Here is a 26,166-nt window from a genome sequence, read left to right as displayed (position 1 = left end):
CCCGTAAACTTACCTTTGATAGAAACAATAGATATGCTATACTTACTTTCACACGTCTTTCATGTGCCAAATACTCCAATGTGGACTGGTTTTAATTGTAAAATCATTGAGGATACTAGCCCCAAACAAAAAGTATCGTATCTTACGCCTATTAATTTTTCACCAACAAATGCAGCGGTGGTTAAACATACACTGGAACAGACCCAAATCGTTGGAGAAGAATGTAATCAAAGGTACGTGCAAGTTACTTATGATCTGGCAATAGCTAAAATAGCATATAAAATTCAATCAACATCAAAGCCCAAATTTGATAATATCTTCATCCATCTTGGCTCATTCCATTTAATGATGGCTTTCTTCAAAGCTATAGGCGTTTTTATTAATGAATGTGGTCTATCGCATATGATGATTGAGAGCCATATTATTGCTCCTGGCTCAGTAAATGGGATAGTTGAAGGAAAGCATTTTAATCGTTGCAAATGTCTGCATCCGTTGATGGCTCTTGGCTTGCAAATGTTGCATTTTGATACATTTTTAAAGATGGACAAAATGGAATACTATTTTATGAAAGAGCAAGTTTCTGACGATCTCTTACATTACCAGGAGGTTAAAGTTACTTGTACATCTACGACGATAGAATTATCAAATAATGTGTTATCGAGACTAATATCTGCTTATGAAAAATTCGTAGCAGAAACAAGACAAGGTAAACATGGGAAAACTGCTCAAGTCTATATGATTTACATCCAGCTTTTAAACTATTACATTACCCTATCAAGAAGTATACGAATGGGTGATTTCGAAATGTTTAAGTATGTAATTCCAAAAATAACAAATTTGTTTTTCATTGTAAATCAACCGAATTATGCTCGATGGTGTGTTAAATATTTAGACAGTTTGAATAATGTTGATGAAACACATCCAGGACTCAAAGATGATTTCACAAACGGATATTTTGGAATAAAAAGAACCGACAAACCATTCTCAAGGATACCAATTGACCTTACACTGGAGCAGACTATAAATGCCGAAACGGCTAGACGTCTTAGCGGTATTGCACATTTTACCAATTCCATAGCTGCCCGTCAGCGCTGGTCAAAGAGTCACAGCATTAGAGCTGCTTTAATTTCTCACGTTCTCGATGTTTGTGGATTGAGGCAATTACAAGACGTGTCTGCCGATTTACAACCTAATAGAATCAAAATTTACAACAAACAAATCACCGATTTTATAGAAATCTTTCAGAAAAATAACAATCCATTTGATCAAAATTTGGACAAAAATAGTTTGTACAATATTGCTACTGCGAAACCCGCTCCTGAAAATACAGCTGACTTTTTTTCTGAATATTGAAAAAAAGAGTGACGATTTGCGAAAGCAGTTTATAAATGAATGCGCTGAAGATCAGGAGAGATTTGACAAACCAATAAAAAAAAATCAAGTGCTTAGTTTTGCTTGTGCTCCAAAGAAGAAAAAACTAACTCTTGGTAACAAAATTGTTGAGCTAAGAATGCAAAGAGATCTATTCGGTAGAATGTTGGGGATATCTATGAACAACAAGGTTGATATTGAAAAAGTATTAGGATTTCCACTAACACCAGTACCAACATCAATGTGCCATGCCGATGGTAGTATTTGTAAAACGGATAAAGCACAATTAGTCAAAGTATTCGAAAAGAAAGTTAGCAGTGTCAATCAGCAATTGTTATGTTTTGATATCAGTATTTTGGACGGATTCTTCATGTTACACCTTATGAAAGAAATACCACAAACTTTCGATGCCATATCGAAAAAATTCCTCAAAATGATTTCACAGTTTAAATCATCTCGCATTGACATTGTTTTTAATCAGTACTTCAAACCTTCCATAAAAGATTGTGAGCGTTTACGTCGCAGTGAATTAACCAGTACAGTTTTCATCAAACCTAGTCAAATTCGGCCTCATCATTTTGCTGGTGAACTCAGAAACTCGCAGTTCAAGGAAGCTCTTGTAAGGTTTTTTATTGATCATTGGGCAAATGATGACATGTTTCCTTTTATTGGGAATAAAACTATTTACCTGAGTTTTGATAAGTGTTACTCGTATCAGGTTGTAAATAATCAAGTTATTAGAATCGTTGAAGAATCATTATCATGTGAAGAACACGAAGAAGCTGATACTCGTATCATATACCATATTTGCCAGATAAATTTTGACTCTCAAGTTCTTGTACGTTGCTCAGACTCTGATATTCTTATTATAATTCTAGGCAATATGGATCACCTGAATGAACCTTTAAAGCTTTGGATTCAATGGGGAGTAGGAAACCATGAACGTCTAAAAAACGTCAATGAGTTATATCAAGCTCTTGGTATTTCCTTATCAAAAGTTTTACCATGTTTCCACGCAATAACAGGATGTGATTACACCCCAGCTTTTTTCCGGAAAGGTAAACTAAGGCCCTTCAAGTTGCTAGAGAAATCTGTTGAGTACCAGTTGGCATGTCAAGAGATTACAACAGACGATGAGCGTGTACTAGAACGCACATTTGACAGGTTAGAAAACTTTATATGTCACATGTATGGGGTGACTAATCCTTCAAATGTTAACGATGTTCGCTTTTATCTGTTTTCAAAAACTTATGAATCGAAAAAATGTAGTGATAACTTTGAAAAAAAATCGAAATTTTGATGCATCGAGCTTACCCCCATGCAAAGCTGAATTATATCAGCATTTATTGCGAGTGCGGTATGTGACAAAAATTTGGAGAAACGCTAATTTAAAAAATCCGTCATCTTTATCGCTGTTAACTTCCGGTTGGGTCATCAATGATGATAAATACGATTTTCTCTGGTTTGCTGGGGAGCAGTTTCCATCATCAGTTGCTGACATCGTTATTGAAAGTGAAGTATTATCCAACGAAAACTCTACGCAAGATGACGATGATTACAATGATTATGATGAGAGCAGTGACGACGATGACGACTATGGAGATACATCACTTTTTTGCGATACAATTATAGAATGAACATACCTATTTTAGTTAAAAATGGATTGTAATTTTTTAAGTATAATATTTATAAGTAGTGAGAACTTTGGCTCTAAATTAAAGTTCTTTTTCCTGTATCTTTTACAAAAATAATGTAATTTAGTTACAATTGGATTTTTATGATTTAAATATAATCTGTAAATATTCTAATTTTGATACTTATAAGTGACATATTTCTCCTGTTATTAAACAAAATATATATCCAGCTATTTTATATCATTTTGGCACGAATTTAAATAATAATGTTTCATTTTTCTCATATTCAGAGGCATAATGCTGCGCTACTCTACAGCAATAAATCGGTCTGTCTGTCGAGTACGCAACCGAATTCATGTCTGTCAAATTAATTTTGTACTTATTCATATGTAGGTAAAATAATGTTAAAATGACAGACATACTAAAATATTTTTTTTTTTTTAATTTTTTTTTTCGTAAAAAATTGAATCTGGCACGATATTCGCAACAACAAAATTGTCTGGCAATATTAAATTCGTGTTTCGAAAAGTGTTAAGAATTCACTGAAAAAGAAAAGATTCTTACTAAAATGATTTCAAAATCCATATTTTTACTTCTAAAGATGTGATGCGCACTAAAAAACACAACGTTTACCGGCCGCCAGACAACCCGCACGCTGTTCGAAACGTCTTCGGGAAAGATATATTAAAGAACCAGCTTTCCTAAAATTCTTGTTTTTTCGACGTTGCTAGCTCTTGGACTAATATGACTCTAAAATACCAGAATGGTATAGTGAAACCCGTGTAAGTTGACCATTTGCAGTGCCGTACTTTAGCGGAAAACTTAAACAGATGGTCAATTTATCCTGGCATGCTAAGCACAAAAGTGGTATCTACAGTCGGGTTTAAATTGTGATAGTGCTTTATTAAGTTTTGCGCTTCCAGGTATTTGATTCCATAGCCACTTTTTCAGGGTTTTTTTTTTAACATTTTCAATCATCAAATCAGCTTAAAGTATTTATTTATTTTTTTGAAGTTAAAATACATTATAAAGAACCATCTGGTGACAATAACTGAATTTTCTCAAAAAGTGCAGATACGACTTTTGCACTTTGCATGGCAGTAGAGGATGACGACTAATAAAAAAAATAGTTAGTACCTGACTAAAGTGGTCAATTTACAAGGGTTATCTATTGTACAGGTTTTACCATTTCTCACAGCAGATAAAACTAAGATTGAATTTCAAGGTCCAAGCATTTGTTTTGAAGTTCAAGATTTTTAATTTTTTCAAACTATTTTTTAAAATGAAATAGATTTTAATACATTAGAATTAATTAATTGAGGCAGTGAGAAGCAAAGTGATGTTAGTGCCAAAATTAAAAATTTTGAGATAACCAGTACAAACGGTTTGTAAACCTTTCCTCTGGTATATAGCAAGATATATTACCAGGTAAGTTTTTGGCCAGGTAAGTGTTGTTATACAGCATGATTTAGAAAAACTTTTCAATGAAATCCTACCAAGAGTTGGGACAAACCTAACCTGGCGGCATTGTTAAGGCTACATAGATCCTAATAATAGCATTACGACGCTGCCAGGTCAGGTTTGTCCCAGCTATAGGATCGGAATTTTAACCATTTTACTCAGAACTTGAAATGTCCACTTACATCCCTTTGCTTTTCACAGCCTTATTTGCGCTTTGAATTCATTTTATTTTTAGTCAGACATATTTATCTGTTACTCATGTCAATGTTAAGTCTACAAAATACTGTATTTTGAAACATTAAATCAAAAAAATCTGCTCTAAACATGTTTTTCTCATCAAGAGCTTTTACCAACAAATGTGTTCAACGCAAATCCGTCTTAAATTTTGGGATCTATATTGACCTTAAGTTTCCAATGTTAAGTATTTTTTGAACTGTTCAAAATAGAATGGAAAATTGTTCAAATCAAAAAGATATTTTCTATACACATTCTTCATCGAAAACTTTTTCCAACAAAGTTTGTATGAAGCAAATTTGCCTTTAAGTTCCGGATTCCTATTTGCCTTACACTTCCATGTAGGCGCTCATGTTAAGTGTTTTTTGAACTGCTCAAAGTTGAACAAAAAACTATTCAAATCTAAAATTAAAATATGGAAATGGGGTGTCCTTGACGAGATTTTTCGAACGAAAAAAGTTGGTTCGAGTCCGACTATTCACTCAAAAGTTATTATGGGGGAAGGGGACACAGACCAACAGACTAAAAGACACACATTCTCCCCATCTCAAAAACATACTTTCCAATTTTTAATTTTTTGATATGTATTTAATTATTTTATTTCTTTTGACTTTTTTAGCAATGTTTTTACGATAGCAAATCTTTCTTCATGCTTTTTTCTTTCTTTTATTTTAACGGGAAAATAGGCTAAAAACAAAGATTTTGGAAGCTATTTCAATAATGTTAGAGAAAGGGATTCAGCGGCTTTCCTCCCTCCCCCTTTAGAAGAGAGATTAAATTGGAGTTTTGAAAACCCTAGAATCTTTTATGATACTAGAAGGAGCTCATCCATCCTGGAAATTTAACTGGAACTTTAGACATGTTTTACTCAAAACTTGAAAATGTCCATTCATACATATATATCCATTTGCTTTTCACTGCCTCTATTATTATCAGATTTTACCCTGACCTTTTTCAAATGCAGTAAGAGGTTTATTAGAAATCTGATGCAACAAAAATTTAAAAGAAATAGCACATGTATTCATTTCCCGATTTAGTGCTAGTTTTAGATAACCAATAAAACTCACTTGACGAGCTTTCAATGAGCCACAAGTAAAAAAATGAACTAAATCAAAATCAACCAAAGATATTCAGTTAAATTATATTTAACATTTTAGTAAATTTGACATAGAAAGTCATACTTGTGATGAGCTAACAATATGTCTTTTATCCAAAGACCAATCAGAACATAAAACTTTTCCTTGGTGACCTTTCAGCACTCTTCGTGGCTTAATATTTAAGTTTTGGATAGGTTCTAATCTCTCTGCAACTTTAGACACTGAAAGAAAAAATGCATTTTAGTGTTTCAGAGAAAACACAGTATAGTATTTTTAATATTAATATACTGTAAATTGATATATGAAACAAGTATTGATAAGTTTTAATTTTCTGAGAAACATAGCAAGTTTAATGTCACACAATATATGCATTATGAAGAGCGCAATTTTCAGAGTGAAAATATGAGAAGCATAAAATTGGCATATAAAAGAATTTTTCAGAGAAATTATTTTAGATTTGCATTTTAAAGATCTAAGATAAACATATTGTTAATGTCTGTTGACTGAGTCGAAGAAAGCATTAAATCAAATCAAAGATTCAGCTCTCATAAAGAACATGAAATTTCACTTGAAAATTCTGAACTATGATTTTGATAAAAAAGACATTAACGACATTTGCTTACTAACAAAGTGTAGAAAATATGAAAAATGAGTATAGCTGACAGACATTTTTTTGCAAACTTAGCAAATCCATGTTTTAGCTGATCCCCCCCCCCTTTAACACTAGAATTACGGCGATCTTTTTATACCTAGAAATACGGTGGGGGTCATTTCGACCCCAGAGAAGAAATCTGCAGTTTCCTACATAATGTTAAATATTTTTGAAAATTAGCTTAAAACAAACATATTTATAATAAATGCAGTTTATTCAAAGAATGCAGAGATTTTCAGGCTACATAATAAAATGTTTTTAAAAAATTTAAAACGTTCTTCAAAAAAACCACCGCTGTTTCAGTTGCATTTCAGATGCTAGCGGCTGATGGTTCCTTTTACGTATAAAAATACTATAAATGCTTCAGGTTCTTAAAATGATATGTTCTAAGACACATTTTTGAGTTTTTGCTCTGTTTCAGCATCAGTAAATATATTTTCAGTTCTTTTTTTCTCAAAAGGGTCAAAATGACACCTACCCGCAATTTTAGTTGTAAACCTTTAGGTTCAAAGGAGTTACAATTTTCTTGAAAACATTTTATTACTACACAGCACCAGGGTCTTTGGAAGAGGAGACTACGGTTGGACCATCTCCCGAAACAGGTTGTGGGGGAATGAAATTGGTGATGTAGCTCCGGAAGCACTCGCGGAGCACTTTAAGACAATTTCAATAGGAAATGGCATTGCTTCCCTCCTATTTTTGGGCATAAAAACATAATTTGGAAAAAAAAAAAATTAAGTCTTCATGTCTTAATTTACCTTCTTTGATACTAGTGTCTCACCCATATTTTAAGAGAATTATTTTGAATTCGAATAAAATGGAAGAACAAAACTTGATCATGAGTGATTTCAAACAATAATTATTATGAAACTAAACCAAGTTTGACTACAACTTAAAATAATTTTATTAGAAGAAAATGGTAATCTATTTGAGTCATTAAATTCGTAAACTACTACAAAAAATCTTTTCCTGATTTGGAAGAGATCTTCAAAAAATTGTAGAAGAGAGAAAGAATAATATTAATAATATAATAAATTAATATTAATTCTAAGAAGTAAAAAAACGAATTTTTCAATGAATAATGAGTGAATTTAATAATATATAGCAACTATATTAGTTCAAAATAGTTATATATTTACATTTATAAAATATATACAACAACATAGGGGGGAAAATACAAATACTCAGAAACTAATTACCACATGGTAATACTTCATTTATCTTTTATGAAAGAAATTAACTATCTCATGAAGCATTTTTAAAGCAATTACTGTTACTACAAGCAGATATTTCCCAAGTACTGTTACTCGTGTATAATGGAAAGATTTTGTAACTACTATGTTGATTCAAAATGCAAATAGCTGTGTACATAAATGACTACAATAAATACATATATTAAAATATTTTTGCAGAATATTAAAATAACTAAAGAGGAATAAGTACGGAATATCAGAAGCTGGTTGGTACATAACGTCTCTTAAATAACCCCCCAAAAAAATTATCCTATGAAATATTTTTAAGATCAAACCTTTACTTTAAACTGATATTTCCAAGAACTATTGGCTGTGACTTTTCAAATGGATACCACTGATGAACATTCCAAGTATGATCAACTATGTAATTACTGATGTTTATGATTCAAATAAATGAAATAAGCTATAATAAAAAATAAATACGGTACAGATGTGATATACCCCCCCCCCCCCCCCCATTTGGCGACATCCGATTTTTTGCACAAAATTGAACTATTTTTCTCGCCAATGAGGCGATAAATTTTTAAGCATGGCATCCCTGGTGAAACTAACCTGTGGTTGGCAACGCGAAGGCAAACTTGTTCGAACTTGTTTACTTGGGTTTTTGGTTTTACGCAGGAGAGATACGTGTTGTTTTGTGCAATATACCTTACAGGAATGCTTATTTTGTGTTAGTTTAGATTCAGTAGTTGTGTTTTGAAGTAAAAACATTAGAAAATGCCAGTTTCTTCAAACTTGAAGGTTAATTAAAAATTAACTCCAACGTGGTGTGTATCTGTAACGTGCCATTGTCAGATGATGTTTTGTTTTGGACTGAGTGTGAGGATTTATACCATAAAAAGGTAAGTTCTTTATTTTAGAATTCACATAAAAATTCTCACTTCGGAAATTCTTTGTTTTTTACAAATCCTTGAGGGGTTCTTGTAGCTTTTAACTTTATTTTTACTGTATGTTAATTAATTTTACAAAAATAGTTCGGTTATTTTGTTCTAAAAGTTAATTCTTATCGATGCCACGAATTATTTAGACATTAACGTGCCTCCTTTAGGTACTGAATTTTATGTTAACAATTGAAAGTTCTTTCGGTTGTACTCTTAAAAATGCTGAATTTTATTAATAAATCTGCACAATAATGGTGCATATTTCACACTTAAAACTGTGTCAGTATTGTACACTGAACGGAAGGAGCCAACCTTGGGTGTACATACACATGAATATGCATAATATACATAAATATACATAATTGTGACCATACTCCGACTGTAATGTATATTAACAGTCGGAGGGATAACGGACCGAGCGGAGCGAGGTCCTGGCGAGCCAGAGGTCTCATAGTACTTTCGTAATGAGACCGAGGCAGGGCCGGCGAGCCGAGGTCTCATTACGAAAGTACTATGAGACCGAGACTTCATATCCCGGAGAAATGATGAAAAAACAATTAATGCATTAATTTCGACTTGTAATTAATACAATAATTTATTTCATTGTATTTTAATATGTTTACAAAAAACCCCGGCCCTGTACATTTTTGAAGCATATATTCGTGATGTTTTTTGTTGTGCTTTTATGTTGTTTTTATATATATTGTGTTCTGAAGTGCTTTGATCATGTTTTTTTATCTGATTTTTTCCTGTTGGCGCTAAAAAAGCATCGCTCGCCCAATCCAAAAAAAAGTGGACAAGAGGATGAAAATTCAAATTTCATTCAATATGGTTGAAATTTTGCATACACACTGTTAAAAGTATACTATTTCATATTTTATTGAAAAAAAAATTTCATTTATGTCATTAACATTCTTATTTTAATTACTAAAGTGGAACTATATTAGTGCGAACTAGACTGCACCAAAACTGCTTATGTTGCATGGTCTATTACAGCTGAACAAATAATTCTAGAAATCTATAAAGCTTCACACATAATCTGACATTCATTAGCAACAGTTTTTTCCTGAAGAGAAATGTCTACTAATCTTCACTACAAAAGGTAAGCATATTTAATTATTCATAATTATTGTGTCACACCCGCAACAAAAAAATGCATTTATATTTCCACAGAAAAATTTATTTGCCTAAAAGTTTTGAAATTTTGTATTCTAAAATAGTTTACTAAAGTACTTTGAATAACAAACAGAAAAAAAATTAATGTTTTAATTGGAGTTATTAAGCGTTGCGGGTGTGACACGTTCCTGTTGCGGGTGTGACATTTAGTTAAAGTCACACCCACAACATCTTTTTAATTTAAACACAAATGTAATTCTGGAATGCATGTAGATGACAGCACTAATGTTTTAACCTTTGACCTAACCTTTGGCCTTTGACTTATTTGCCTAGACACCAGTTAATTCAAAATTAGTATCTTTAGAGCATATGCAGTTGATTTATTTAGTTTGGTATTCTATATTATTGGTTCTCCTAAGAAACATTTTTGTATTTCTTGATTTATAATTAAGGCAACTATTCAATAAGGTAAGATGTTTTTTTTTTTTTTTTAAATAAAACTTTAAAAAACCAAAACAATATTTTATCTTTTTTAATATGTATAAAAATGTATAATTTTGCTTTCAGCATTTGACTTTTTCCCCCTTTACTTTAAAAAAAAAATGTAATATTAGGGACAGATTATTTTTTACTTCAAATTCAAAATAAATATAAAGAAATAATAAAAATAGTAATGAAACTTTTATTAAAATATTTATTAAAAAAAACTTTGTATAAAATTCTGACAGTTAAAGTTTTAAATGAATCAAAACTTAATGTTTTTAATTTCAATTGAGGTTAAAAAATTCAAAGAACTTCAAAAAAAAAAAAAAAACGTTCAACAATATATTTTGGGACTTGTAGTGCTATATTTATTCACTTTACACATTTTTTTTTTTTTTTTTTTTTTTGCAGAAGAATGAACAGCACTGAAAGATTCCGAAATCATCGTAAAAAGATGAAAGAAAACTCGGCTAAATACTCGAAATATTTTCTAAAAGAAAGGGAAAGAAACAAAGCAAGAATAGAAATTACAAAGAAACTACTTTGAAAAATTACATCTGTGGCCATGAAAGAAAAGAAAATGTAGAGGCAAAACCAGAATGAGAGGCAGAGAAAGTGTAGAGAGAGAAAGAAATCTTCGACAAAAGGGGCCACGTCATCTCCAGCTGTAGAAGCAGAGTCGATGGCAATTTTTTGAAGAGCTCAAACCTTTGGTAATGCAATCCATAGACAGGTACAATCTTCTGTTAATGTCATACAACCATAAAGACTACAACATTAAAATTGCATGGTCATACTTTGCAAGGACTCATAGATAAGGAGCTGTGGATGGTGTTGGTGCGGTAACAAATAAAAAATGGTGTCACGTGCCGTTACAGCGTAGAGCAACAGTCAATTCTGCATCGGATTTTGCCATTTGAGCAGAAAAGGCTCTTAAAAAAATCAGAGTACTTTATTCTGCGGAGAGCGACATCACAAAAGATGTTGCAAAAATGCTTCACGCACGCTGCTGTCTTGTACAAAGCTGTACCAAACTTACAATCGGTACACCATGTTGTACCGATCGATATGGGAACAATTCAAGTGGCAGGCACTAACTGCAGAAAGTGCACTGAAGATAGTTTCATTGCTGCCTCAGTCGGAAGCGATCTCCCTTGGTAATATAAATGCTATTGGAGATTTTGTAGGATTAATTTTGTTTTCTACCTCAAAAAAAAAAAAAAAAAAGGTCAAATCAAGCAAATAGATGGAGAAGACATACAAGTAGAATACTTGGAAAAAAAAACCTTCAGAACATGTATACATCTGGCCCAATCAGTCAGACATATCATGGAAGAAACAACATTGTAATAAGAAAACTAACACCCCCTGAAATCATCAATTCTAGATTGGAAATGAGATTTATGTCAAAAAAATTTCCTTAGTTATTTGCAATTTTTCTTATTTATTACTGTGCTAATCATAAAATGTCTGATTGATAACTATTTGTGTATGTTGTTATTTTATTGGCCACACAAGTCACACCCGCAACGGCAACTTTGAATATTTTTTACAGTGAAACTAATTGAGTGAGTATCTAAATTTTTGTATAGAATAATTAGTTAAGTATTACTGTCTAACATAAAAAAAAAACCAGTTCAATCAGTTGATATAATTCACAGAGTTTTGAATGTTTTGATCGCAAGGTGAAAATACATGTCCTTTTTATGTCACACCCGCAACGGGTAGAAATTAATTTTTTAAAAATAAATAAAATATCAATCAACTTGCAAATTGGCATCAATGTACCTGCAAGTGATCTTTATTGAAAAATATAAAAATTGAAACCCATACTCTAAAATATTTTTGCTGATGACTAATTTAGTTAGTGTAAATGTCACACCCGCAACTTTGGATTGGGCGCGCTAAGAACGATGTATGACATATGTCGTCATACATCGTTTTCTTGGCGACGCTTTCTTGGCGCCAACAGGAAAAAGTCGCCAAGGGTGGGGTATATCACATCAGTTCCATAAATACATATACTGAAATAATTGCATTTGTAGAATATATGCGCAACTCTAGATGGAAAATATGCGTTATACGAAACTGAACATCAAAGAGATGCACCGCCAACCCTTTCATGTTTTCGACTTGATGCTCAATTGAAGAAATTTCGAACTTATGTTAAGCAATTTTTGTTAAATATTTTGCTTCTTGTGTACAGGTAAGTATGTTTCATAAGAAGATTTTAAACTCGAAAAAAAATAAAGAATAACCACTCAGGTACACAACTATAAAACGGAAATAATTATGAAGTGATACGAATTAATACGAATTGAAATGAAGATGCACAAGTCATCAAATATATGCATATTTTTTATTAATCTCCAATTAATTCACATTCTTAAATAATTTCATTCAATAAACACATCATTGATTATGAAATAACAAAAAAGTGCATAACATTTCGAATTCATAGGTAATTTTTAAAAAACCACTCTGAAATCCATAACTATTCAGGGGCGAACAGGATTCCCCAAGATAGTACCAACCTTGACTCCCAAAGGTTTCAAAAGTAAAAAAAAAACCCTCGAAAGCCCACAGGTTTAAGGGGGGGACACCCCTAAAGCGCACAGGTTTTAGTCCGCAAAAAATGAAGTAAAATAAAATGAATAAGCCGAAGGTATACAGGTTCAAGGGATGAAAGAAAAACTGAGAAGGTTTGAGGAAGCAAGAAAAAAAAAGGAACAAGAAGAGGCTCAGGATTGAAGGGGTGCAAAAAAAAAAAAAAAAAAGAAAAGAAAGAATGAATGAAAAAAAACGAAGTCACACAAATTTGAGGGTGCAAAAAAGAAAATAATAATAACGAAGGTGCACTGAGGGCGCATTGGCCGGCGGGCCCATCCGCCCCTATCACTGTCTGACCCTTTATTTTCCAATTATACCAAAACCTATGTTGCAGCTGCTCTTAATTTTCGTCATTAGTTATTTTATTCTTGCTTCTGTGTTTTAAATTCATTATAAACTACACCCCACCCCCCTCACCAAACGAAAAAGGGATAACAATATAGGAAGGAATACTAAGAATTAAAGAATTTATTTCAAAGCACTGGGGTAGTTTTTGAAAAATAATTTAAATGAAGTATGAAAAATTCTCCTGTTTCTTGGAAATGTCATGCCCAGGGCACGGGCAAGGGGAGTCCGTGCAATAAACAGTGCGAGCAGAAAAATTAAAATTGAAGATCCAAACCAGTATTGAGCTATGGAAATACGCAAGTCAGAGCTTCCAGGTTGACGTCCGAGACGGACGTTTTCCCCCTCCTTTAGCCACAAGCGGCGAAACTGGAAGATCAAAGACACGGTCCCACCCTCCTTTTCCAACACCCTGACACAGAACGATTATTTAGGAAAAGTCAAGGAAGGATTAAGCTTTTTACGAAAATACAGTGGAGTAGTTAGCAAAAAAACTTTGATTGGGGTCAAAACAACCTCTCCTGTGATTCTAGTGTTAAACGTCAGGGCACTTAGCCTTAGTACGGAAAATTTGCGACTCCCTAACACTAATAATTGCGAAAATTTTGTGTAATGTCTTCTGCTCTGGCAAGAGACTTGAATTTTTGAGATTTTTAAAAAAAGATCTTCAAATAAACAGAACATTTAGAAACGATTTTACATTCCGCAAAACTTCAAGTTTTAGTGTGGCAATAACCTCCTAACACGAACTGCTGTGTAAAGTTTCAAACCTGTGAGTTAATTATTTCTGCTCTGACAGGAGTCCTGGCCTGAATTTTGAGAATTTTAAATAAAATTCCTCAAATACGAGCGACACAATACTAAGCAGTTACTTACCTAATACACTGCAAAAATTTGAATTTTTAATCACATCAACGACATCAGACCATCCCTTTAGTGAACTAGGTCCGTCCTTTAAGGGGTCTCAAAAATTCAAGTATCTTGCGAGAGCAGAATACATTAACTTAGAGTCGCGAAATTTTGCACAGTAATTGGTGTTGGTCAAATTTTCCGCAGTAAAGCCAAGTGCTCTGCAGAATTTCGATTTTTTCAGCCCATCCTAGTGCACACATCTATCCTTTCGAGTTGATGAAAATATTTTGAATATTTATCAAAGAAGTTAAGTTTTGCACGCAACAGATCCCCCTCCCACCCCCTTTATTTAAGAGAAACGTCATTTTCATTCACATTTGCCCTTGCTAATGCCTTTAAAGCAGAATCTTACTTAAATAACATGGGGTAAGCGCCAGGGGCGCCGACTTGCAAAAATCATTGGGGGGGCTGGTCCAGTCATCACCGGGGGTTTAGGGGGTTATGTAATCCCATGGAGGTTCCCCTCCCCCTAAATAAAGGTCGATTGTTGCGCCTTGAAAATGCCAATTTACATATTTTCCGGTGTGTATAATTTAAAAAACAAACAGTATGTGGCATGGCGTTTTCAAAGTAAAAACAATCCAAAAATTGGTATACAAATTTTTCTGGTTCAACTAGATCATGTCACTTGTCTTAGTAAGAGACATTTTTTTGTTCTATTTTATGAGGAGTCATGCAGTGCCGTAGCTAGGCATGGAAAAGGTAGGGCGCTTGACTTGCATTGAAGGGCGCTGCCAGAGACGCCGACTTAAAAAATATCGGGGGAAAGGGGGCATGCCGCAGGAAATTTTCTAAATTTGAGATGAAAAATAGTGAGTTTTAAAGTTTTTTTTAAATTATATAATCAACATTAGAACCTCGAAAACTCGACAAGCCCGACACATATTTTTTGGCTTCGAAAAACGGAAGAAATAAACACAAACACACACAGTATTTTTGTAAAAAGGAAATTTAATTTACGCATGCTTTTTAAGACCAGTTGTTTTTACATTAGTGACATCGGCTAACATATTCAAGTGTAAACGCAGTCTCTCAATGTCTAGGTCATTTTTGAAAAACTCAGTTGATTTTTCAAAATGTTCTCTTCTCTTTCGCTGTTTAATAAAAGCAAGCACTCTTGTTCAACTGCAATGACCTGTGTGCGTCCAGTTGATGTAAATCGCCCAATAATGCAAAATTGCACCATTTTACAAACCTCAATGTATATTGCCTTGTAGTACAGTCAACTCCCATCTTACGCGAGGGATGCATTCCAAGACCTCTCGCGTAGGTCGAATTTTCGCGTTGTGGCAAAAGGTATGTGTAAAATTTTTTATAAACGTGCCCAATTATTTTAGACACTTGTAAACACCCACTCAAACTGTTAAAAACCATCTCTTAACTAACTGTACATTACTGTCTCTTACATAAAGAACTGAATGTTTACTTGTATTTAAAAAAAAAACGTTTTATTCAACATAATATACTGCTACGATGTACAAAATCAATGATTAATGGGAAAGAAAGAAAAAATAAACCGGTATACGGTAGACACAGTATATAGTAAGAAAAGCAAATGCATCTTTAGTTGTACTGTACAGTCGATCAATTAATGATATTCGTACACAATACATGAGCAGTTTCCATTTTCATAAATTTTTGCAAGACACTACTCGGTGAATTTTTACGGATTTCCTTTTCTTGACTTGTAATTGTATGTACGGAAGAATCACTCATACCTAATTCTCGTGCTACCTTCAACGCATTTTTTAGTTGACCATCAGCTTTTCAAGAAGCTCTAGCTTTTCTTTAATTGTCATGAAACTTTCTCTTTTTATCTTCACAAACTTTAGATGAAACAGCGCTCTTAAGTGTCATTATATTTCATTAACTTTCGCATTTAAAATGAAAAGGGAACTTCTACTCTCAGCGACGGTAAAAGGATAAAGATACATTCATGAAAAAAAATTTTTTAGTAGCCAATAACAAAGCTGATACGAACACACCACGATTCCCTTCCGAGAATTTTCGTGTTGCGGTGAGGAATTCGCGTTAGGTCTGAATACTGGAGAAAAAATCGTGTTATAGCTATTTCGCATAAGTAGCGCGAGTCAAATGTTTTCCTTTGGGATTTTGAAAGTGTGCGGTGAGCTGCCTTCATTGTTTTCATACTTCTTTGGTACACGAAGATTCTGAGGAAGGGAAGGATCATCATTTCGTGAAGGTTTTCTTTTAAACACGATTCCCAAAAGTATTCAAAACTATCACGCCTCCCATTTTATATACAAATCAAACTCTCATATATATTTTTCCAGATCAGCAACACTTAGGTGAGCGCGCCGCAGCGCTGCCCACCGGCAACAGACTTGACCCGTAAGTTTGCGCACTGGAACAAATTTTTACAGTACTCGCAGCACTGTAACACTATCATCATTCGCACCACTCGTTTTCCGTTAACTTGCTTACACAACTGTAATAATTATTTGTTTTAACTCATTACTGAATATATTTTACAAGGTAAACTATCTTCAAACAAGGAAAATAAAAGATAAATTTATGAGTTTAGAAAGCATAATGTAACTTATAATTTTCTTGATTTATTGAGGGGGCTCTGCCCCCTCAAAAATATTTTTGAGGGGGCTCGGGCCCCCTCAAGCCCCATGGAGTCGGCGCCACTGGTAAGCGCCATCCTTCAGGGCCCGAATGATTTCAAGATCTTCATAGGGTAAAAAAATCATTAGAATATGCAAATGAAATTAAATTTAACGATCATATAGATTTCATGATAAATGCATTAATTTGAAAATTGCTCCCCGAAACAAAAGTCTGGTTATGGCCCTGATTGCAGGCAACTAGTTTTATTTGATATTCATACTATCTCCAGCTACTAGTAGAAAATCTTGTCTTTGCACTACTTTTGCAGTTTTCAGTTTGCTTTTTGAACCTATGTTTTTTCAGAATTGTATATTTATTTTTTATTACTAAATAAAATGTTTGATTTCTTCAATATTTGCTGCTTAAATGTTTCAGGCTTTTCCAGATCTGTCTTTTTACAGCTATGAGTTGTTTTTTTTTTATTACTATGTTATTTTTACTTATAAGAATCATTTTGTAGTAGAAAATTATTCGTCACATATGTTGAGTAGGTATTGTATATTAGGTTTAAAAAGGAAGGGTGTTTTAAAGGAAGGGATTTCTATTTTTTAAAAAAAATGTTTCAAGCATCATTGGGTTAGTTTTTTAGTTTTGATTTCATAGTCGGGTTTCAATAAATATGTTTTTTCTATCACAATTACAATTTATAAAAATATTACTGATGGAAACAATGTAAAACTTCATGCATAAAATATTAAAGTGAAAAAATTGAACATTTTTGCACTATATAAAATTGCAAAAATATTGCAAACATGTAATCCCTTTTTTTAAAGCATGCATAGATTTGAGCCTCCACTTGTGCTCCTACAACGTGAGTGGCCCTCCCCGAAAAAGGTTGTGCACCCCTAATCTTAAGAAGAGTTTTTGGAGTTCTTACACCTTAATTGTTCATTTACATAATAAAAGACGAAAAGATTAATGTTAACATAAAATACGCTCTTAAAAAGAACCTTCTAAATAACAACAGGCCAAGAGTAAAAAGTAGAGATAAAATGTTTTTATTTTGATTGTTTTTTAAAATAAAGCACTCCTAACAACGAAAGAGCATACGTTTGCTTCTTCTCAATGACACTAAATGAGTGCAAACAGCTTCGAAACAATTTAAACTTACATTTGAGAATTTGATCAGCATCAATAGCAATTTTTTGATAATAATATTTAAATAATGTTTTCGAAAGATAAATATAGCACAATCAGGAACTTATGACATTTTAAGAAAAAATTAATTAGATTTGAAATATGATTCATTTTGAAACACTACATCACTGAGAAGAGAGAGATTCTGTATCATTTAAGCAAATAAACATTGAGTAAATAACCACTGTGATTGAATTTTGTCTGCTTCATGCAAATATAACACAACAAAAACAAAAAATTATGCTTACAAGTTACGTCATTGAGTTTTTTGCGTTCTTCTTCCAGACGGGTCTTCAAAGTTTCAACTTCTCTATTTAATGAATCTAAAGTTTCACCTGGGTTGTCAATTTTTAAACCTCCATCGGACGCCATTATGAAAACTTACGTACAGGAGGTAAAGACAGAAGTTGAAGTTGTAGTATAACCAATGCATATGCCATACGGAGGATTTGGGCAAAGCCACAAAACATGTAAAGCGTCATTACCTAAACTTTTACTTTATCGATCTAAAATCCATTTTCAAATTTAAAACAGACAAAAATATTTAAAATATCTGTATAGTCCAAATAAATGTGAAACCAAGAAAGTCACAGCAAGTCATAAAGTTGCGAAAGAAAAGAAGTGTCGATAATTTCTTCATGTGATATTATTTTAGTAAAACTTTTATAATTGCAAAAATTTGAAGGAACTATGCATTCTTATCAAACCTATTTTTATAATATTGAATTAGGAACTTTATAAACATCAAATTACAGTTCCTCTCTCGCCCTTTAATTTAAAAGGACAAGTGCACCGGTTCTAGCAACTGCCTGCGTACTGTGGACTCTCCTCCACCTCGTCGACATTCGTCCCCACAAGAGTCCCTATATCTAGCCCCCACCAGTACTTTAACACGAATCGTCAATCGTGTTATTAAACTTAAATATTAATAAATAAATAAAAATATAGTACCCTGTTGACAACAACCCGACTGCTTTGTGATGTCGAGAACAAGGCGATTGCATCCGTCAGGGTAATGTAACAGCTCATAATTTATGTCTTGTAATTAAACCCATTTTTCGTATTTGTTGCATCCGTGTTAATTAAACACACTCGGCACACCTCAGGCACGGATATAACTTTTACTTTTTTTTTAAACAAAATGAACTGATAACTTTTTGAAGGAAAATACTTCACAAAGATCATCGACGTACATTAAACAAAAATAGAAATGTTTATTTATATTAAAATTATTTTATTTTTTAACTTGGAACCTGGGGGGGAGCCCTCCTAATTAACACTCTAAAGTTCAAACAATTGACATTTTGAATATGATTTTGTTTTCCCGATTAATGAGGAAGTACTTTTTTAAGATCCAACGGGGGTATGAGGAGGAAGCACTTGAATTTTAACTTGTTTCTTTCTGAATTTGTGATTTCTTGTTTGCTGGGCCAGTGGTTCCCAAACTTTTTATGCCAGGAACCCTTAGTGCTTTGCCTTTACCTCAAGGAACCCCATCATTGTCTATTACTTTAAGACAAACTTTTACATTACTTAATTTCTTAAGACAAGATTTTGTTTTCCCGATTAATGAGGAAGTACTTTTTTAAGATCCAACGGAGGTACGAGGAGGAAGCACTTGAATTTTGACTTGTTTCTTTCTGAATTTGTGATTTCTTGTTTGCTGGGCCAGTGGTTCCCAAACTTTTTATGCCAGGAACCCTTAGTCCCAGTAAGCAAAATATCTTGCCTCAGTATTGCATAAAGGTTGACATGCAAGAAAAATCATCTTGCATTAATACTGCCTCAATGTTGTTATGTTACTCCCTTTATGCTGTCAGCAGGCTGCCACAATATTGACTGATAAGGTGTATGCAGCATAATATCAGGAAAATATCAAGGTAGGCTGCTTTTGTAACATTGCATACGTATTGATATGACAGGATAATATCAAGATGTTGTCATGACAGCATGAAATCAAGGTCTAGGCAAGATGATCTTGCTTTTGTAATCTTGCATACGTATTGATATGACAGGATAATATCAAGATGTTGTCATGACAGCATGAAATCAAGGTCTAGGCAAGATGATCTTGCTTTTGTAATATTGCATACGTATTGATATGACAGGAAAATGTCAGGATACATTGACATGACAGTATGAAATCAGCACGTTTGCAAGGTGTTTTATCCATTTATTTATTTGTATTATTTTCACTTCAAACTCGAGAATTAAATTTCATTCTTTAATTATTTCTGTTATTCTTCAAGATAGTTTTCTAGCCTGAGAATATTTTCTTAAAGCTGACATCTGATCGGAAATTCATATAAAGATATTAATAGTACTCGCGATTTAATTTAAAAAATGAAAGTTTCTTCGTTTTGCGTAATACTTGACTTATTTTTTTAATTCATGCTTCTAATTGTATTATAAAGACATAAAATGCTTAGTTAGGAATAATTGCGGAAGTTTTTATAGCACTAAAGGTAGCAAAATAATAAATAAATACAATAAATAAGTACATTTTCAAATAGATGTCAGCATTGAAAATATCCCATGGACAAAACATATGAATTTATCTTAAAGAATAACATAAATACCATTGAATAAAATTAATCTTACGTGAGATTGAAGTGATAATACGAAATTCTGAGCTTCATGTCCTTTGTTTCAAAGTCTAGGGTCGAAAAAAGTTATTTTCGCCATTTCTAACATTGATCGCACATCGTCTGCGATATGACTTGTTTAGTACTATATTAATAAACAAATACAGTTATCAGTCATTCATAAGTTTTTCCTAAAACAATACTATTCCAGACTAATAACTAAGCAACCAACTTAACGAAGCCTAAAAGAATGCAACGCCACGTGCAGCACCTCTGAACCGATTGAGGTCGAAGCAGGAAGAATGTGCCAGCAATACGAGGGATGCTGGGTAGAAAGAACTGTGCGCATGCGCAAGTAGCAACGAAGGTCCACCTGTTCTATTGTGTACTAATTACCTTGACGGCGACAGCATGAAATCAATATCATCTTGACGACGACAACATGTATGCAATGTTGTTATTGTAAGGTAATATCAATATTGATATTTTAAGATGAATGCAATGTTGCATACGTGTTGTTATTGTAATATTGCTTTTTAATCTTTATGCAAGCTTTATGCAGTATGAAACACGTCAATATTGACGCCGTCAGTATAATATCAAGATCTGTCAAGGTTGATGCAAGAAATTTTGCTAGTAGGGGTGCTTTGCCTTTACCTCAAGGAACCCCATCATTGTCTATTTAAGACAAACTTTTAACGATCTGATAGTCAAGTGATAATGATGAAAAATTATTCGCATAGAAGCAACTATCAATCACGTGAAAATTTTCGTATTTTGATACATTCTAGAGTTTGAAGGTCTGCTGAACGTTGAACTTATTTCGACCATTTTTTTTGGAAATTATCTGTCCAAACGTTTGTTTTTGCATGTATGTGACCGATTTATTGTGCGATTTCTAACTCAAGATGCAATATATGGAGTTGAACTAAATGTGCACCCCGTTGTGAACTGGTAATGATTACCCCCAATCTCTTCAGAAGGTGGGCCATCCGAATGATTTCCGCTATTATTCTGACTGCAGTATTTGAAAAAATAATACAAGGATTCGCATAAAAATTGGAGCTCATATGCATCAATAAGAGCTGATAAAGTTTTGACGTCATTCATTTCCAAAAGGGTTTCGGAGCAAAAATATGTCCTTTTTCTCGAAAATTAATGTAATAATTCAAAAAAAAAAAAGCTGAAGTGCGAGGGAACCTCAACTGAAACATTTGTAAATTAACTTTTAGTTGACTTCGAGATTCAAAATTCAGCTTTCCTTTTGCGTCGAACTACGCAGGAACAGCGTCGAACTATGTTGATGTGCTACTAGGGTTTAGCATCGATTCATTGTTCAAAGAAGGGAGGTGCGTCGAGGGCTTTTGTTGTCCTATGTAACTGATGTTCTCTTGCATGATTCAGCCTCTGTGTATTCTCAGAACTAGAACTGTGGCCAAGACACTTCATCTATGCAACCTGGTTGCGATAATACTACATAAATTTAAAATTCCTCCACAAATAAAAATTGCGCCAACCTGGTTGATATAAATACGCAAAGTTCAAATGTTGCCATAACTAAAAATTTTGTTAATTGCGAAAGCCCGTAAATATCCATTGCTCAAGTGAAATTTACAGAAGAAAGTTTCATGATGTCCACAAAATACTTCACTGCCTATACTGCAAGGTTCTCCGATCTCCATTCCTATCACATAGGGTTCACCGGTTTATAGGGTTTTTGAAGTAAGCTTTGCTTTTTGATCCAGACTAGGAGGCAAAAGTAACACCAGGTTCAAAAACTCCAGAAGTATTGATTTGGAATAGAAACAAGGAAGACTTAGTGACCAACCGCGACAGATCAAGCACAAGTCAAATTAGCTGACAAGGTGGATCTTCAAGTTATCGAACCTCTTATATTTTTGACACAAATCTTACCGGTAGAGATAACTCGGCCCGCGCTCACAGCATGCTAGTTAATTTTGTACGAAAATCAGCTTCTTAAACACTGAAGCTGTGTCAGTAAAAAATACCACCTTCGTTTGAAATAAGGCCTAGAATTTGCAAGAAATTGTTATAACAGTCTACAATTATAATTGTCCTCGCAAGAAATGATATTCATATGAAGAAGGAAATTGATTCATTGTATTGCTGATAATGGCCGTAAACTTTGGCTTTATGTCGAAAAGTTGAGTTCGTACAACAACAGCAGAATACATTTCAGAACTGAATAGTTTTTCGTGTACACATTGGCAGAAAAGCTTTAATTGTATTGATAATTAGTTATGTGCCGAAACTGTTTTAAGACATTAAGTTAAGAGCTTTCTTAGTCAGTAACTAGTATTCCTCTTCAACACCAACGCAAAATTAATCGAGTAAAACAGAATCAAATTGGCTTTTTGATGCAGAAAATATCTTAAGTTCACTAAATGATTCAACTGTGGCATGAACAGTGTCATTTGATAAACGGATTTTGTGTAGTCGATTCAAAGTCGTTATGAGTGAGCGGGAAGTATTGCGCAAGGATTATATAAGGTCTCTCGAATGACCAATAATACTTTTTTGAGTATCACGAAATAGCGAAATAGTTGTACTGCGTTCTCTTCATAGAGATGGTTTTCTTTTCTTACAGAACTTCGCTTCAAGAGAGGAAAATATTCAACTTTGTTTCCTCTTAGGAAGAGAATACAAAAACTCAGCTTTCCTTTTGCTATGTTATTTTGTCTCTCACAACAAAAGAGGTAACTTTCTCTTTGAATGAAAATACAGACTTAGTTAAATTTACTAAAAATATAGCCAACTGATAGGCTTATTATACCAACCAACGTCATGCAAAACATTGAAAACTGCTCAAGATATTTTTGTCTTTCGCTCCTGATGAAAAATTGTCAGAGTTCATCTGTAAGTTCATACAATTTTTCAAAAGTTTGTTTTCGATAGCCAGCGTATTTCGTACAAAAAAATATTGACTTGTGACGATAACTCATATCTTCATAAATCTTGCTCAGTAGTGTTGACTGGAGGCAACGGGAATTGAAAAAAAAAATGACTACTTCTGAAGCTTCATCAAGAACTTTCTTTAAATCAGATGGTGTTTTTTTTTAATTGATTGCATTACGATGATACAATGACGCCTACTCCAATTTAGAGCAGCATTTTTTATCGCTGAAAGTTTCTCTTTTCCTGAAATTACTGTGGAAAATAATAAAATTATGCAACTCGTGGCGGAGCCCTTCTCATCCTTCGGCGGAACCCAAGGGTTCGCGGAACACACTTTGGGAATCCGTGTGCTGGACTATCATAGTTTCGTATGCGTTTTCGATTTCGATAGTTGTTGCCTTTTTATTATCACTTTATCTTTTAAATACTAATGGCCTATCTCCCCTCAAGAATTTATCGCCGCCTTTTTGGTAACCATTGGAATAGAGAAATCGCGATAAACTCGGATTCACGGGACCCTAACCAGAAATTATTTAACAGAAGATTCAACATGTCACCTATACCAGTGTTTTTCAAAAGTGGGTCGGCTAGCTTATACCAGGGAGGGGGTCTGCAAAGCTCCATTGCTAAAAAGAGCAAAAAAAGCAAAAAAAATCGTTATTGCCCAGATTTGTTTATTTTTGTTAACCGACTTCAAAAAAAAAGGAGGTTATAATTTCGTCTTGCGGCTTTTTATGCATGTTTTCGTATTTTTCTAAGAAAACTGGACCGATTTAAAAATTCTTTTTTTGTTTGAAAGGGTATACTTTCCAGTTAATTTTGTCTGGATGTGATGAGGGGTCCCGGAGAAATCTAAGGAACTTTGAATTTCATACGTTGTGGCAACGTAGACCAGCTTTCTTCAACTGCGTGACACGTGTCACAGGCAGTGGCGGATCCAGCCGATTGTTTTGGGAGGGGCCATTCGAAATTTTTTTACAAACTCCGAACTCCCTAGAAATTTTATTAAAATGAAGTTTTAAAAACTCAATTTTCGGGGTATCGAGATATTAGGTAAGGGGGTGGATTTAGGAATCTCCTTCGAAAATGTTTAAAAATTTAAATTTCCGATTAATTTTTGAAAACTAGGAAACTAAAAACGCATTTCGTCTACTTTTGATGATGTGCGGAGAAAGGTCAGGTTTCGTGCGGTGCCTCCAAAATACTTTTTGAAAATAAAGCTTAGAAACCAAAATATTCTGTCGTTATACGTTGAGAAGTTAGAAGAGGAGGGGTGCTCCTCTCTAACTCTTCAGCTGACCAGCCTAAAAATGCACCTTTAGGTAATGTTTGCTTACATTAAAGGAAGTGTGAAGGTGCTTGGAATCCTTCCTTCCTAAAAATATTTTGCGTTTGAGACTCTAAAGATTCGATTTTTAACTATATTTATACATATTTTAGGAAAGGGATGGAAGATTCGTGAGCTCCTCCAAAAACCTCCTTTTAAAGCTATCATCACGATATAAACTAAGAAGGGAGGGGGTCCTTTCAAAAATCGTTTGTAATGTTGCATTTTAGCAAGTTAAGTGATAAGGGCTGGATAAGCTAGTTTCCGTTGACACTTTTTCCAAATAAAAGACTTAAAATGCAATTTTTTGCTACATATCAAGGCATTTGTGAAAAAGCATGAGAAAAGGGGGTTCTCCCCCTAATTTCGAAATTAAGCCATAAAAACGAAAATTTAGGCTCTCTTTGGTCTTGTGAACAATTGGTATACTCTGAGAACAGCAGCATTTAGAGATCGTCCAAGTGTCTGTAATTGGAATCAAGAAATGATGTAAAAGATGGAGAAAAATTTTGGAAATAAAAGTTTTGTTTTGAGGATAGGGATATAATTAATCTCCAAATTAAGTCCTATACTTCTTTTTCAGTAAAACACATGTGTTAAATTTTGTTATCTTCTCCTGATATTTTTTTTCTTAAAAACATTCCTACAATCACAAGGCTTTGGGAGGGGTCATGGCCCCCATGGCCCCCCTCTAGATCCGCCCCTGGTCACAGGTCACGCGGTTTTGGCGTGAACGGTGCTCTTTTTCGACGGAGGAATCTTGTCTTGAACAATATTTAATTCTCACACTTTGGGATGTTTGATTTTCACGGCGCCGCCTGTTAATTTTAATTATAGTATAATTGATGTATTTATTACTCATGTAGCAAATCAGTAAATTAAATGTTTTTTGCTACGAAAATAGTTGAAATATTAATTTAATACAAAAATTATTTTGCTAATAAATAACTTCTTTTAGTTATTATTGTTTTTTTTTTTAATATTTGAGTTTTGAAATATATTTAGTGTTCAATTCAAAGGGAGTTGAAGACAAAAATCCCCCCCCCCCCGACGACTATTAAATTCATGTTCCTTAATAAATATATCGTAACCGGTGTCTGATTTCTGATGTTTTACAAGTATTCTAGATTTAATATTTCATGACGCCGCCTGTTTAATTTACAGCTATGGCAATACTAATTAAGACTTCGTTGGAATTTTTTTATGTACTATGCTCTTCGATTATTAGAAGACACCTGGACCGATTAGGGTTTTTTTTTTTTTTTTTTTTAATGTTTGAAACGGTATACTTCTTCCTGTCGTCTAACGGTCTTCAAGTCCGGGTTTGAGGGGTCCTGGAGAAATCGAGGGAACTCTTCAAATTTCTTAATTGCGCTTTGTTGTTTGTAAATTCATAGGGTCCCACGTAAAGAAACGATTTTTTTAATGGGTTTTTTGTTTAATGGATAGGAGTGATCTAACTTTGGTCCCAATTCTTTGCTTCACCATATTTGTTTTTAAGAAAAAAGTTATGGAGAA

The 26,166-nt window shown here is 33.6% G+C and overlaps 1 protein-coding gene across 1 annotated transcript in view; it reads right to left on the bottom strand.

Moving 5' to 3' along the window:
* LOC129223920 (guanine nucleotide-binding protein subunit beta-5-like) overlaps positions 1-18,195 on the bottom strand; it is a 39,590-nt gene extending 21,395 nt beyond the window's left edge. The window contains exons 1-2 of the mRNA XM_054858301.1: positions 18,069-18,195; positions 5,882-6,018 (exon numbers count right to left, since the gene is read on the bottom strand). Coding sequence (XP_054714276.1) covers positions 5,882-6,018; positions 18,069-18,192 — 261 coding nt within the window. The 5' untranslated portion in view covers positions 18,193-18,195. The remainder of the gene's footprint in view (positions 1-5,881; positions 6,019-18,068) is intronic.
* Between the last annotated feature and the right edge of the window lie 7,971 nt (positions 18,196-26,166).

Source organism: Uloborus diversus, chromosome 6 (assembly GCF_026930045.1).
Source record: "Uloborus diversus isolate 005 chromosome 6, Udiv.v.3.1, whole genome shotgun sequence".
In the NCBI taxonomy this organism is placed as follows: domain Eukaryota; kingdom Metazoa; phylum Arthropoda; class Arachnida; order Araneae; family Uloboridae; genus Uloborus; species Uloborus diversus.
The sequence above is the reverse complement of the archived record's forward strand: the minus strand, read 5'-3'. Positions and strand labels throughout refer to the sequence as shown.